At 36.7% G+C, this 16,441-nt stretch overlaps 2 protein-coding genes across 3 annotated transcripts; one reads left to right on the forward strand and one right to left on the reverse strand.

The window, feature by feature from the left end:
* Positions 1-92: 92 nt before the first annotated feature.
* Positions 93-3,308, forward strand: LOC145223819 (tRNA-dihydrouridine(16/17) synthase [NAD(P)(+)]-like). Its single transcript, XM_080090208.1, has 5 exons — positions 93-461; positions 974-1,115; positions 1,458-1,624; positions 1,825-1,983; positions 2,332-3,308. The coding sequence occupies exons 1-5, from the start codon at positions 259-261 to the stop codon at positions 3,053-3,055; spliced, it is 1,395 nt and encodes a 464-aa protein (XP_079946334.1). The 5' UTR covers positions 93-258; the 3' UTR covers positions 3,056-3,308.
* Positions 3,309-3,531: 223 nt separating this feature from the next.
* On the reverse strand, positions 3,532-15,498 carry LOC145223816 (uncharacterized). 2 transcript variants are annotated; one of them, XM_080090204.1, is made up of 19 exons: positions 15,245-15,498; positions 14,924-15,129; positions 13,803-13,878; positions 13,666-13,739; positions 13,412-13,515; positions 12,336-12,462; positions 11,654-11,824; positions 10,979-11,136; positions 10,407-10,549; positions 9,841-9,956; positions 9,007-9,119; positions 8,229-8,386; positions 7,939-8,058; positions 6,877-7,103; positions 6,396-6,435; positions 6,042-6,154; positions 4,477-4,645; positions 4,262-4,387; positions 3,532-3,732 (listed from the first exon to the last, which is right to left on the reverse strand). In XM_080090204.1, the coding sequence occupies exons 1-19, from the start codon at positions 15,411-15,413 to the stop codon at positions 3,719-3,721; spliced, it is 2,424 nt and encodes an 807-aa protein (XP_079946330.1). In that variant the 5' UTR covers positions 15,414-15,498; the 3' UTR covers positions 3,532-3,718. The 2 variants fall into 2 exon arrangements, 1 of the variants encoding a protein (XP_079946330.1); XR_013859508.1 differs by having other exon boundaries at positions 4,262-4,645.
* Between the last annotated feature and the right edge of the window lie 943 nt (positions 15,499-16,441).

Raw genomic sequence — 16,441 nt, forward strand, 5'->3', positions numbered from 1 at the left:
AACAACATAAAGCATTTTTTGCCCAAAATTATTTCCATTTTATGAATTGATGTGCCGGGGATTTATTGAGAACTAATGAAAAAAAAGCCTGCAAATAATATGCATGACTGCTTTTGTGTCGCATGAGTGATTTCCATGCCTGTGTGATGTGATGTAAGACAGTCAAAGTTGTAAGTTTGTGATTGTTTTTCTGTTTGTCTTCGAATTTACTAATTGGGCTTTTGAAGAAGCAAAAAAATCACAATCTTGAAGTCAAGAATGTCCGAAGAAAATCGGGATGTGAAAAAACTGAAGGGATTCGAGTTTTGGGAGAAAACGTTGCAAAAAGCAAAACTTGTTGTTGCTCCAATGGTCGACCAGAGTGAGTTAGCGTGGAGGATGTTATCACGAAAATATGGAGCACAGCTTTGCTACACTCCGATGCTACATTCATCTGTTTTCATTCGTGATCCACAATACAGGTACAAGTTAATCTAATATAATGCTCATTTGTTCGGTCATGTCTAAAACTGCGGGCCCACTTGGATCACTTGGCCCGCCTCATGCAATTGGAAAACTGTGGGCCCGCTTCTTGCAAGTATAAAAACTGTAGCCCCACTATATATCCAGTGCTTGGCCCGCCTCTCGTATCGAAAAACCGCGGGCCCACTATATCCTGTGCTTGTCGCCTGTCGCCTCTATCGCAAGGAAAAACTGCGGGCCCACTACATCCATTGCTTGCCGTTCAGATCTTGTCAAAATCAAAATTTAATGACATGTGACAGGTGTGTCCACTGCTTTATCAAGCCGGCCCGCAGTTTTTATACTCTTTATACCAACATCAAATTCAGTCACAGTTTTATAATTGCCAAAAATGAAACCAAAAGTTTGTAAATTAGTGCTGAATGGGCATGTTAAGTATTGGCTGGCTTTAGAGTATTCCCTTTAATTTACTAATTGCTCATGTTTAAATGTTGCACAATTGGATCTTTAGGCTGGATGGTCTAGCATCGTGTGATGAAGATCGTCCACTTATTGTTCAGTTTTGTGGAAATAAACCGGAAACAATTTTGGAAGCTTGCTTGTTAGCTCAGGATAAATGTGATGCAGTGGACCTTAATCTTGGTTGTCCACAGGTATTTGAAATGCCATGCTTAGCATCAAAAGTTGCAGAAAATTTAGCTATATTGTATTTAGATTGTGTTAAAATGTAAATATTTTTTACAATACTTCTTGTTTTGTTTTTCAATTTTAAAATACTGCGATTTATATATTTCTCATAGATTTTTGATCAGATTGAAGTACAGTAATGTAATTACAATAAACTACAGTAATTACAATAAACTATAGTAATTACAGTAAACTACAGTAATGGTGATTTAAAATAAGTTTAATACTTTTCTATAAAAGCCTATTGAAGCAAGCTCCTCTTTTCAAAAAAATATTTTATTTATGGACAACTGATAATTCCTTTGCAGATGATTGCCAAGCGGGGAAACTATGGAGCATTCTTGGGTGAAAAATGGGAATTGGTGGAAAAGATTGTTAAAACATGCAACGAGAAATTATCAGTGCCAATCACATGCAAGATAAGAGTTTTTACTGATATTGAGAAAACTGTTGCCTATGCTAAAATGCTGGAGAGGTATGTAAATATTTTGTTGTTGTTTTTTGTACAATTTATTGATAGTTTAGTTTAACATAAATTTTATTTCATTTTGTTACTTACTATTGTGGTAAAATTAAACATAAAGCTCAGATTTTTCTTTTTATTATGGCACATTTTAAACCATACGATTCTCCTTGTGATGCATTAATATCAGGGACAATTTTTGCATCATTCAGGGCTGGTTGTCAGTTGCTAACTGTGCACGGTCGCACCAAGGAAATGAAAGGACCCAAAACTGGCATTGCTAGTTGGAAACACATAAAGGCTGTGAAAGATGCTGTCAAAATTCCCGTATATGCCAATGGAAATATTCAATACAAAGAAGATGTTGACAGGTAAAACGCTCTACCAACTGGGCTACAAAGAGTCACTGTTGTGCCCAAACCACAAATGCTGTTGCCTACCTCATATGCGGCACATGTCAGCTTTGTAGTAGGGAATTTCCAGGTCCACCATTAATTAGCTAAGATGAACATACATAACATTTATGCAGACTAGCGATCATAACACACTCATATTTAAATCACAGTACGCCTGGCTGATAATTAGGTGTTATACCAAATTGTCTGGTGGATACATGGTACCGTCCCTGTGGTGCTTATTTTTGTAGCAAGAATCGTTAACTCATTTCTTGGGTATCTTAGCGTAATTGTTATTACAATATTGATCCCTTTTTCAACCAGGTGTATCAAAGATCTAAAAGTCGAGGGAGTTATGACAGCTGAGGGAAACCTTCACAACCCAGCAATATTTATGGGGCAACAACCAATCACATGGGAGATTTCAAGCGAGTACTTAGATTTGGTGGAAAAGTATCCATGCCCTATGTCATATGTAAGGGGACATTTGTTTAAAATCTGTCACCATGGATTACAAAAGCACACCAATGCGAGGGATGTGTTAGCTGGGTCAAAAGACCTAAAAGACATGCGTAGGTCATTAGACATTTTACGTGAGACATGCAAGAAAGTGTGCTGGGGTGAAAATGGAGTTACCGAGGGACTACCCCACCCACACTGGATCTGCCAACCCTACGTTCGCCCCCCACCCAAACCTGACCCAAGTCGTGTTAAGGTAACCCCACCGACAAGTCCAGATATTGGAGAAGTGTCCAGAAAAAAAATGAAAAAGTTGTTGAAACGGTGTCGAAATGCTTCGGAGCTGTCTCTGGAAAACTTGAATCCGAATGAAAAAGCGGCAAAACTGGCTGAATGTATTGCTCAGCGACAAGCCAACAAACCAGTTTACACAAAATGCGTTCGTTGTGGAAACCCAAGCGGGAAAAACTGCATATTTATCTCGTGTAAACGTTGCTGCAAGGACAGAGCCCGAGAGCTGGAAAAGTTTTGTCAAACTCACCGAAATTTTACACCACAAGCTAATTGCAAAGACAACGTTAATTCATGATAGATTCAATGCTATGTGCTTTTCCTCATTATAATAGATGTAGTGTACGGTGGATAACCCTTTATACAGGCTACGTTTTTCTTTACCGTGTAACTGCAGCGAAATTCGATCGATGCACTGTAGGTGGTACAGTGAACCTCGCTTAATCCGGACCCGTTTGGCCCAAAAAATGGCCAGATTTAGGCGAAGATCCGGATTAACCGATGTTGATTAGTTCAAGCGTTTACCACATTACAAACCATTTGTACCTCAAGTTTTGTCAGAACTAGACGAAGATCCGGTTTACTATTTATGTTTTTCTCTGGTAGTACATGATAAGTTTAGGAATGCGTTTTCTCATAATCTTTCTTGTAGTAAATAAGATCAAAGCTAGAATTGCAAAACGTGTTCTATGCAGCAATTTGTTTCCTGAAGGAACGAAATCCTAAACAATTCATCTACGTTTTCCACTATTCTACATTACTTTTCGACCACAATTAATTTGCTACGTTATTTATTGCGATTGTATAACGCAACTGTCCAAGTTCTGGCATAGGAAAAAAATCTACGTTAGTTCATTTGTTGACTTGTCACAATACACAAAAACAATCGACACTTCTATTGCGTCACAAACAAATAAGGAAATCTTCATGATTTTCCAAAGGTAAGATTCTGGCAGAAGTTTTAAAGAAGATTTTCTGTAAAACAAAATTTTGTTCCATCAAAGTGCTCAAATCAAGGAGTCAAACCGCTTGAATTTAAAATATGGGTTTAATTTCACCTTTTGTTGCTTTTTTCGGGGTTCGGTTCAGGTTTTTTAAATTTCTATTATCGAGTTTAAGCTCCAAAAGATTTTTTAATGTGCTCTGCGCGACATCTTATAATTCGTTATTTTTGACACGCCCTGTAGCCATTATCTCACGTACTGTTCAGTACACTGTTCCGAAAAAAAAAACTCACAAAAAATAATACGGGCTTCTACTGGTTCGGTTCCGGTTCGTGTTTTTAGGAAATCGTCGTTTACGGTTCGGGTTTAATTAATTTAAGCGCTCAAATAGTTTTGCGGGTTTCGGTTCAACACTCATTTTGCCCCACTAAACAGGTAATGCGCTGTTTTTTTGCATTTCTTGAGACATAGCAATTGGCTTGCCATGTACTATTAAATACTTAATATTTAATTTGCGACAATTCGTTCGTAAAACATTCCATTCTTCATTGCATCTTTACCTGCAAGTGGACTTGACTCTCTCAATAAGGAAATCTGTGTTGTTTCATCACAATCAGGCGAACCTATTGTTACATCTTGCGCCACGCTGCCAAGCACAGGACTGTCCGTCGACTGCATGAGGTACACTGAAAGCACAATGACGTCATTAATTGTGACGTAACGACCGCGTTTGAAAACGTTATTCGGTCTTGAACATGGAAAACGTATTTCACACCTGATTCGACAGTCGAGTCGTATGTGACGTCATCCGCTTGGCCCGATGACGTCACTTCGGTGTCATCATCGGCAAGTTTGGAACTGTTCAGTTTGAGCATTGTGTTAAAGACTTCCGGCGCAAAAGTGATGTTGACGTAACGATCGTCATCAGTCGTTAAAGTCACTTCCTGTGAATGGAAAATTGACAAAAATATGATTTCTTGAACAAACAAATTTTATATGATGAAAAAATCAGTTTGGCACCAGTCATAATAAGATCGCCTGATGAAGTGTATCTAGATCAGTGGTTCCAAAACCGGGGAGGAATTCCTCCCTAGGGAGGAATTTCACAAAAACTACAAAAAAATTACATTGGAAATGTTACAGAATATTTTTGTATGTACATTATTATGTCCATTGTAATTTGGACCGGGTTCACATTTGGTAAAGGATTCTGAATGGACATCCCTAACGATAAGGTCTATTTCAAATTGCTATAATTTTTTATGTTATATTTGTTTTTCTTCTTATGGGGAGGAATGAATAGTTCGAAAATGGGCAAAGGGAGGAATGTAACAAAAAAGGTTGGGAACCACTGATCTGACACTGACTGATGTATCAACTGTACGTATTGATTCAATTTTTGTGCAAATTCTCGTTCTTTTGGTGCATGGTGCTCGTGAGTTATTGTTAAATAAGCAGCAAGGAACAAAAGTTAAGCTGTGTAAAATACGTTTCGCTATACTGTGGTGTTTTGTCGTCTTGATATTTTGCACAACGTTAGAATCACCATAACATGGGTGAAAAACCTGCTGCCTACGTGACTATATAATGTGATTACATCTCAATTTGGTTAAACTATACAATATTGCAGGGAAAGTCAAAACCAATAAAAGTTGACATGTAAGCATTCCCCTTAGATAAGTTTGCTATGTTTGGCAATTTATATCCAACATTCAACCGCATTATAAGGTCAAACTTTTTTTCAACACTGTTGATTATCTGGAACTAAAAAATCATTAGGGATGGGCCGAGCCGAGCCAGAACCCGAGTACTCGGTACCGAGCATCGCTGTTTTTAATGCTCGGTGCTCGGCCGAGCAGTTGCACAAACTGACCCGAGCGTTAAATTTGCATATTCATGCCCTGCTAACATACGAAACTAGTGTTCTAAGAAAGGGTGTCTATGAACAAAAACCAATGATTATTCAAATGCATTAGATAGTGAAAAAACGCGTACTTAAAGGGCATACACAGCTTAATAAAACACCGCCGGTGACGTAAGAGACCTTGTAGAGCTAAAACATAGAAAGGGGATTTTTTGTGACGTCATAATGCACCGAGCGTGCTCGGCCGAGCACCGAGCATTAAAGTGAGATGCTCGGTGCTCGACCAAACAGAACATTGGCAGTTTTGGCACATCCCTAAAAATCATAACTTATCCAGTCGGTGATGTTGTTTAACTCATGCGGTCGCAGTACAAGAAGGCGACACACTCCTGCAATACAACGTAAGTCCATAACCTAGTGTTCGGCTTTATTACTGCTTCGCCGCACACGGAATAACGAATTTAAGTCCTATTTACCTCCGATCCACTGTCGGGTGCAGCTTGTATGATATAAATCCCATCAGAGGAAGTGGATGTGAGATGATAAGTTCCAATGGGAAGTTGACTCTCACCGTCTTCACATAAAAGTGCTGAAAACAAGAAAAACTTCACTGTTTCACAATTTGAAGAACTGTACTTGGATTAGGGCCGAAATTTATCTAAAATGCCATTTTATACTTTGGGAAAAATTTACTTTAGAAAAAGATTTACTTTACTTGGTATTTTAGCCCGTTGTATGTTGTCTAGATTTTCAACAGACTGTGTTTACGACAAAATTTGTGGTCATGTTTATAACACATAAGCTTACTTCAAAACGTGGAAAACACTTACAATTAGAAAACTGCGTTTTTTCCTCCCCGTCTGATGATTCCTGTCACAAAAAATAATCAAATTTAGACAGAAAGCAGTTTTACCTACCAATCACCAGCCATTCAATGAACTAACATTAAACTGTACAGCCTAAAAAAATAGGTAAATCGGGCTCTTGTGACGTCAAAAATGCATGACGTAATTTTAAATGAACCGTATTTTTTTTAAAAACCAAACCGTTCCCGATTTTCACCTTGAAAAGTGGAATGACAATAGAGGCCTGTTGTAAAAGAATAGTGTAATAATTCTCTGTAGAAAACCGTAGCTTACTATTGTGCCTTAGTCACTTTAAATCTTTTTCGTTTGTTCAGGTATAAAACAATTACGTCATACACCGATTACGTCATACATATGTGATGTCACTATGCCTAAAGCACGAAATATTATCATAAGGTGTATTGCGCCCTACAAAACAAAACTTCCAATCTTCTAAAAGACTTACAGCGGGAATTCGAAAACGTAAGGAATCTGAGCGGGGACTCCCCACATTTGGTGAAGAATTTAACAACTCTTCTGACACCAAGTGGTCGGGATCGGTCGTCTGTATGAAGAGTGGCGCGGACGTGGTGTCTTCTGATTGGCTGATGACACTAGTGGTGATGTTACTGGTGTCATCCAATTCTAAATCCTCTTTGCTAAGAATGCGGACACCTCTGTTACGGAGAGCTTCTGCAAAGAAGGGATACTCTCTTAGACACAGTTGAATCATAGTAGCAAGATTATAAACTGCTAGTGGTAAGCAGCAAGAACCAGGATGTATCGGGCCAAAATATAACCCAACTTTTTTAAAAGCTAAGCCTGTATTAGGCCTAAACGTTGCTAAAATTGCACAAATGAGGCAGAGTGTATAGTCAGGTCCAAACCCGGTTTTAACCCGACTCTAAAATATGAATACATCACAAGGCAGACATTTTAACAATCGCTGCTGTATCTGCACTACCATGGCAGTGTGTGACCCATAGAGAAGTGGAGTTGAAATATGTGAAAAGTTGTTCCATATATTGACGAATCAGATTTTTATGCTGGCTCTTATGTTTAAGCTAGTACTTAAAAGTTATGAAATCGAACCCGAAAGTTGGGTTAACTCAGTGGTTCCCAAACTATGCGAGATGTCATTAGGTGTGCCGCAAAAAATATTGAAATTAAAATCAATCAAGTAGAGTAGTAGTACCAGGTGCTTAGACCACTAGGCCAACATGCTCCACGTCTCTGATATGTTTAACTAGGCTATTTAACTATGAGAGTGACCTGTATAGCGGCTTTATGACCTCATAGTTAGTGCCTTTGTCAATATAATTTTTATTCAAATGTTCGAAGTGCGCCAAATAATTTTTGTTTTTTTCTAAAATGCGCCTTAAAAGAAAAAAGTTTGGGAACCACTGGGTTAACTGAATGTCCAATTGGCCAAACCAAACCACAACTGAGCCTGAAATTCAACCTAGGCACAAAATGCACACACATGAGATTTTAGGGGATAAATTTCAGTTATTAAACTTATACTTACGTAAATCAGCTGGACTAATTTTTGTGTATTTTCCTTCTGGTTTGTAGCATGTGTTCTTCGCTTTGTCCCAAGTCTTTACAGTTCGATGGGAAAAGTGAGTTTTGAGAAATGCAACAGTTTCTACATCAAAAATATTCGATATTTAGCATCTTAAATAACTTAAAGAAAGGCTTTTATGAAATTTGAAATTCTGACTTTAACAAATTTACACCATTTCACTGATACAAAAATCAATAAAATCATGTGCTTAGCTCTTGTTTCTCAACCAAAAATATATTTTGCACCCTTACCCTTAAAAGTAAGTTTTTCTGCCTCAGAATCAGCAATTTGTTTTTTGAGGCAATTCCACTTCAATCTGAGCCACTGAGGTGATCTGGCACTTTTCCATCCCTCGCACATTTCAAACCAATCTATCTGGTTTTCAGCCATCACGTCGAGTTGTGATATTCTGTGAAAGAAGCAAAAATGACTGTTTAAATTTTTGATTTGGTCTGAAAAGTTTAAATGGGATTTTACAAATGTGCTCTGTTTTTGAAAAGTTTCATTTTTTTAATGTATTTTTCGACAATCAGGCGGCAGTCCGAGAACTGAAAATTGCCCTTTGTCGTTCACAGGGTTCGAACCAGGACACTCCCGAGGACGAAACCCGATCTGGTTTTGTATATGGGTCAGGCGCGTCAGGCCATTCGGTCAAGTTTCATTTTTTAATGACTGAACAGTTGCCATTTTGAAAACAAGCAAACAAGTAATTTTGTCTGTGCTAAAATACATACAATTTCTTATCATATGTTGTAAATGTATTTCATTCCATCAAAACAGCTTGCTTAGTTTCTAAACAGTTCTAGCCTTTTTTTGAAAAAATGAATCATCTCCGAACAAGAAAGATTTGATTTTAAGTAAAAGTGGATAAACCAAAATCTAAAAAAAAATCCCATAGCCTTCAAAAAAATCCTTAATCTGTTAATTTGGAACTTGAGTTTGGGCAAGCTGCAATATCAATATTTGCATGAAATTTTTTTTTAATAATTACGATTACAAAGCTCATGAAGTCAAAATTCAAATACTTACTTGTCAACAAGTGATTTATCATCGTTTTTCGTCCATTGCTCTCCTTCCAACATCTTCCAGTTGAGGTAATTTAACCACTTGGTTCGACATTGCTTCTCTGTTCTAGTTTTCACCTTAAGTTGGACATCAATACATACTTATGAAGGTGGATTTCAATACCCTTTGTTTTTTATATCCTATATACCGATTTACTAAACACACCATTTGATCTACACATATGATTGTATTTGCAAGCAAAAACAAATGGGTCGCCACTAGGGATGTGCCAAAACTGCAAATGTTCTGTTTGGTCGAGCACGCGCGGTGCATTATGACATCACAAAAAATCCCATTTCTACGTTTTAGCTCCATAAGGTCTCTTATGTCACCGGTGGTTTTTTATTGAGCGGTACATGTCCATAAAGAACGCGTTTTTCCACCATCCAATACATTTGATAAATCATTCGTTTTTTTGGATACCCTTCAGAGCACTAGTTACGTATGTTAACAGGGCATGAATATACAAATTTAACGCTCGGTTCAGTTTGTGCAACTGCTCGGCCGAGCACCGAGCACCGAGCATCAAAAACGGCAATGCTCGGTACCGAGTACTGGAGATCTGACTCGGCTCGGTTTGGCCCATCCCTAGTCCGCACACATGTTCTGGTAATTTTTAGATTCTTAGAAACAATTTAGTAGAAAGCATTAACCCAAACTTCGAAGGTTTTATCACTTTTTTTATAAAGCATTATATTGTCATATATATAATATTTATGAAAACAATAGGAAACCATAAATATGAACCCAACTTAACATGTTGTACCATGTGTGCCACGAAAGCAACACTTTACTCACAATTTCAGCAACTAGGGGCCATGAAACACCATCAGTAACCGATTCACCAGGTTTTGTGTCGGTTACTGCGTGGACAGCAAAATCCAATTTCCTTTCCTCAATTGATGTCCACCGACCTGCCAACAGATTTTTTTGTAAGATTCAAAGACAGATTTTTTATATTTTAAACTGGCTATTGTTTAAAATTTGGAGGATGGTTGGGTGATTTTAGATTGTACCAAAATGGTATGTTGGGCACCATTGGTGTTCATTCAAGCGTTTTAAGGAGTGGTCTGTAACTTCACCCACCTGAAAAACCCAACTTTAAATTGTAAATTTTTGCAAAAGCCCACAAATCCATTTAATTGTTTTGATACTTTTTTTTAAACTCTAACACCACGAAAATGTTTTTAAACAATGCATCCTGAAAATTATATAAAGACTGAAACAAAATAGTAGCATCAAATAAAACCCAAAGTGTTAGCAAATCAAAAATGTTTCAAAAAGCGTTGTTTTAAAAGTGTGTGGAAAATAAAAACAAGATAACACAAATTAACCTTTTTACTTTTTAAAAAAAGAGGTCTAACCTGTAGTGAGATCATCTTTAATCAATCGACATCTATCCTTTACTGAGTCTGAACTTCGACCCAATTCTTGTCCGATAATCGACCAATCACGTCCATAGATCTTTCTCAACTCTTTTAACTTGTTTACTTCTTCTTCAGAATATCTACAGTACAATAATATATGAAGGAATTTTATAGAGAAGTGAACTGACCCAAATAGAAAGTGAAATGCTATATTATTGTGAATTGTTTGGGCAAAAGCTCATGTCATGGTTTGTGATATAATGAGCCTGTTATATCAGTTAAAACCCATTTTATAAACCTACTTTGCGCAAAAAGTTTGTTATTAAATTTTATTTACAAAGTTTATGTTCTCAGATGGCTTGCATTCCAATTGTGCAAAACATGTGTGCAATTGATTGCTTTTTGTGCCAATTTAATTGCTTTTTTGTAGGGAGAATAACTGCTCACCAACAAAGCTTTTCAATTTTTTTTAACCAACAAAGCTATTCAAAAGGTTTTCATGTGGTATATGTATTTTCGTGGATAACTCTGAAAGCTTTCACCAGGCTTGGGTTCCATGCAACACTTACTTTCCCTTGTGGTTTCTTTTGTCGAACATTCTCTTTACTCTTCTATAGACGGCAAATAAAGGTCGATTTAATCCAACACAAAGTGAAGGATAAAAATCTTTGCGCATTTCTTTGTCACTCGTAAAGATGAGATCGGCAACATTTTTTATGTTGTTTTTCTGCAACAAAAATAACTTCTGTAAACTTCTGTACTTAAATAATGCCTTATATCTTTAAATAATCCCTTTAATGCAATAGAGATGATTCCAGTTAATTGCATACCCAATTCACGCAGTTGTTTTACATGTGCAATCAAAAATTGATATAAACAGAACAGGTTGTTTGAAACTCAACGCAATATGGATAGACCAACTATCAGCGCCAATCTTCAGTACAAGCCTTTTTGTCAACTATATTTTGTTTGGTTGGTGCTACTACGTGTTTGACTTAAGCATTGCCTAGTAACTAATCAGTATCAAGGCAAAATGACATTGATAGCTTTAAAGCTCCGACATGGCCTCTTACTACAAACAAAATATTGGCTTTAAATTTTGGTTTTCAGCCTATTTAACAACCCATAATTGGTATCGGCCCTAAAAAATCCATATCAGTCTATCTCTACTATGCAATTAAACTGATTATGCGATTAACCAAAATCATTTATACCCAGTTCTGTAAATAACAAAACAACTTTACCTCACAGTAATCTTTAATGTTCTGCTTGAGTATTTGGACTTCCTCATTACTCCATGTTCCTTTGGTCCATGTATGTCCGCATTGTTTTAGTTGTTCCTTATGCTCTTTTACAGTGACCCAAACATTACGAACAGGATCTTTCACAGACTCAGGTACTCCTGACAGTGTTTGCTGCATTAGAAAAACAGAAGCAATTTAAAATTCTATTTGTTTGTGTTCACAACAGGCTTGTAGAGGGGAAATCAATAAAGTCAGGGTCATAATATTTTGGCTTGTTCAGTCAATTTTGCCACAAACTTTGTAATACAATAATAACCTAAGTACGGTATTTAATTGTAGGCATCATTTTGTGTGTGTTCTTCCTTCCAGCACTTGAAACTATGTGCCTTCTCAGCATTTTAGGCCCCCCTTGGCTGGTCCCCCCCCCCCAAAAAAAAAACAACAGCAATAAACTCCGCTCTTTTTTTGGTTGGTGTCAAAAAATTTTAAAAACTGGAGTTTGAGTCAGAAACTTTTTAATTGATCCTACAACCCTGTTTTACAAACTCAACAAAATAAGTAAAACATATTGAAAAAGTCGATGTAACTTAAAAAATGAATAAAAAGCTATGTGGTTTAAATACAGTGCAAAAACTAAAAGCACATTGTTTGCTTCTTTGGGACGTTTGATAGACAAACTTACATTGTGTTTCAGTAACTTTGCAGTGGATTTCAAGGCAGTTTTTGCGCGATTTGAAGTGTTTGAGGCAGTGGTGGTAGGTGGAACGAGTGTGTAGACAACATCTTCTTCAGGATTTTCAATTGACGGGCTGCAAATATATTAAAGTAAAATCAGTCCTGAAACAGAGGCATTTTGGAATCATCAATCTATACAGGAGTCAGTACAAAAAATGCTAAAATTTACACTACACCAGGGGTTCCCAACCTTTCTATGATCCCGTACCACTTGAACGCTCTGCACTGCCACGCGTACCACTTCTTGCAGAACAACTAATTTGTTTGAATCATATTTCATTCAACGCTAGCTTAAGCTACAAAACAGTAGATGATATCTATCAAGAGCAATCATTTGACATAATTAACGCCCACTGTGCCACAGCGTTGTTCGGTTTTTCATAGCAACTATGCTTTTTGTTGAGAATTGACATGACCTGTATTTCGAAGATCGTAATGATACAAAACAACAGGAATAGTTACGTAACAATGACAATAGGCCTGGGGAATGTTTTTTTTTTGTAAACAAAACCAGATAAACAAAATATAAAGTTGCAAATCAAGGTTTTTGCGAACAAAACCAGCTGAAAACCCTTCGCGTACCACAGGTTGGGAACCCCTGCACTACACCAACATAGAAACTGAATGTAGTTTGGTATGACTAGGTGTAACAGGCATTGACACTATACATTGCTGGGGTGGCAGCAACTATGAAAATTCTATGCTGTCACCCTGAAAATTTCCTTGTTTTACTATTATACTGATGCTTTTAAAATATGTGTTGCTTGTGGCAGCATAAAGTGATTGTTGGTTAAACAAGGCAACTGGCATGATTTTTTTTTCAAATGTGCAACCTTGTAAGGTTGCGCTTGTGTTATATGTGCTGACAATATTAACCAACACATACAATATATACAGTACCAGAACCAACAAATGTATGTTGTGGAATTGTCAGACTGTATGTCTTGGATCAAGTTTCGCCTCCCACACACACACACACACAAAAGTAAAAAACCTACACATATACTAGGTGTATATATTTACGTTTGCATCTCAGTATTTTCATTGGTGTTAAGATAATCTGATGACAGGAATATTGTTGTTGGTTGATCTTCTTTGAGGTACGTCGATGCAGAGGTTGCTTCAACCTTTAAACACATGAAATAATGGATTAATTTCACAATAATTGTTCAGCAATAAAGGTCATATACTGCTTCAGAATGCACCTTTATCGAAAACCAGTATTTTGGACAACTTTTCAAGTATTAACCAATAATTTGAACATCTTCTCCACTTACATTTTGGTTTTTTGGAATGTTCTGATCAGTTTCAGGTGTGGAATACAAAGTGACTACAAGTTCTCCATAATCATCTGCATAACAACAAGTTATTAGATAAAAGAAAACATGATTTAAATGTGAATAACTTGACTTACCAGTAACAACTTGTAGTGAGGGCGAGTTAAAAACAGGAACTTCATCACTTCCATTCCCAGCTTTTGTCTTTTCACCCTGAAAGTCATATAAATAATATTCTACGTTGACAGTTTGTTCAGTAATGTGCATCCCAGTTTCTAAAATAGCATGGTGCATGCTTTGAGAAACGTGGAAATATAAGCCCCAACAAGGGTAAATGAGACCAGATTGTAGTGTTATTTTAATTACAAACCCTCACCCCAACCCCGAATAGCTCTAACCCAGTGGTTCTTAACCTTTTTATAACGGCCGAACCCCTACGATATTCTTGATCCTTTGGTCAAACCCGGTTACATCCTAGGTATTTAACCCATTTTGTTTGGTGGGTCATAATTAGTTTTTGTTCAAACGTAGTGGCAACAGTAACTGTTTGTCCTTTTGTTAAATTCTGACATAATAGTACAAGCAACTTGTTTCATGATTGATTTAATTCCGGCACTTTTTAGTTTTTACCAAAATGAAGCATTGTATTTTTAGCATCTGTACACAAACATGAAAAAGATGAAGTTATAAGTTTTTACTGCCAACAAAATTTCGTTGTGTTTCTGCTTACGAACAATGCGAACAATGCTCTTTGTTATGTCAAAAAAGAAAATGAAACAAGTGCAGGGGTACACAAACATTTTGCCGTTTTTAGCAACTATAGACCCTAACGTTTGACAAAAGCGAGTATTTATATTGTACTTTAAAAAGACCTTCGTCGAACCCCTGAATCAGCGTGGCCGAACCCTGGGGTTCGATCGAACCCCGGTTAAGAACCACTGCTCTAACCGTCAGTATGTTTAAGAGTCCGGAAAATTATAATCTCTACATGACGTATATTTCAGTCCATTAAAACTCAGTAACATGGGGTATACCATGCAGTATTTAGAACCACTACCAATAACCTGATCCCTGAAGAAAGGTAAACGAACACAACAAGACAACCATTGAATGATTTGTACAAACATTAAAAATGGGCCAATTAAAAGTTTACCAATTGATGTTCATACAATACTTGTTGAGTTTAGTAATGTGAACATGTCAATAAATTTCCTGGCGTTATTTTTTCTTAGAAAGCAACAGTTCAGCATGCCGGTACCTCTTGTATATTTTTCTTAACGTCCTTGTTTTTCTTGGATGAGTTGGTGAGATATTTCTCTGTGTCATCGTCTTCGGCAATTATCGCTGCATCATGTTGGTCATGTGGGGAGGAATTGAGTGATGATGAGTTGATCGACAAATGTATCTTATCTACAGACTTGCGCTGCACTTTGCAATCTTTGTGGTACGAAAAGAGATCCTGAGCTAAAAAATAGAGATTTGTTTGTAATAACTAGTGCAGTAGTGGTCACAATACAGAATCTAGTCATTTTTTTGTGTTTTACATTTTAAATAATATTACTTTTTATAGTATTAATACCTTTTCTCTTTCGTACGCCCATTAGCGACAAATCGTGTACATGTTTTGCAGGGTCGGTGACATTCATAATCTCGGAGTCAGTAAAGAATGGTTTGTTTTCGGTTGATATGCTGTTGTACGAGTCCAAAATCAGGTCCGAACCATTGTCATTAGGGTCACACATTTTCATGCCTCTATATTTTCATCTATATTTTGTTTGTGCATTTTTATTGTAAAGCATAGTGATTATCACTGTTTAACACAAAGTAAAGACATAATTCGATTATAAAATATATAAAAAATCAATACAAAAAAAAATCATGTAACACATGATGTTGAAAGTTGAATTAACCAAACCATGTAGCACAAATCGCAAAAAAATATGTAGAAATACATCAAATATAGTTTTGTTATAACAATAACAACCACATTTGAATTGTACTTATAGACGAAATTCAAAATTTCAAAAAACACAACGCAACATGGGGCAGGCAAAAACCATAGGTTATCCGGGTCTGGTATACTTTCATGACCCAACGTCATAACTACGTCATACCTGTACATACACCAATAACCTTAACATATGATCAACTACGTCATAGTACGGATACGTCACGCGCATAATGACGTCACTCTGACGTCACATATTTTCCCTATCGCCCGACCAAAATTTCCCACTTTTCGAAATACACATCGCAGAAAGCTGAAAATTGGTGTGTTGCGTCATCAAGGCTTACTATGCGTAGTTGATCATATGTAAAGGTCATTGGTGTATGTACAGGTATGACGTAGTTATGACGTTGGGTCATGAAAGTATACCAGACCCAGGTTATCCGACGAAGTGCTAATAACCACAGTCAATTAAACCAATAAACTTTTGAGCAAATAAAATCAACATGACAAAATACGAAAGTACGCAAAAAAGAATGCTCGCACCGCTACGGCTGCGACTGCGATAATAGATTAGTACAAGAAGAGAGAACAATCAGACAAACTATGCGTATTGTTTTCCATCCTTGAAGTACACGAAAATTCAGGCAATTAAAAAAAACATTTAAATTACATCTCGAATTTATCTTAAACTCTATGGAGACTTGCCAACTTAAAAAAAGATAATGCTCATATTAAAAAAAATGGAATTTTTACAAACTACTTTTAATAGCAAAGTCGTGAGCAAAAAACGCCAAAGTAAATTTTGACAAAATTATTTTTAATTTT

This window comes from Phallusia mammillata, chromosome 4 (genome assembly GCF_965637545.1).
Source record: "Phallusia mammillata chromosome 4, kaPhaMamm4.hap1.1, whole genome shotgun sequence".
NCBI lineage: Eukaryota > Metazoa > Chordata > Ascidiacea > Phlebobranchia > Ascidiidae > Phallusia > Phallusia mammillata.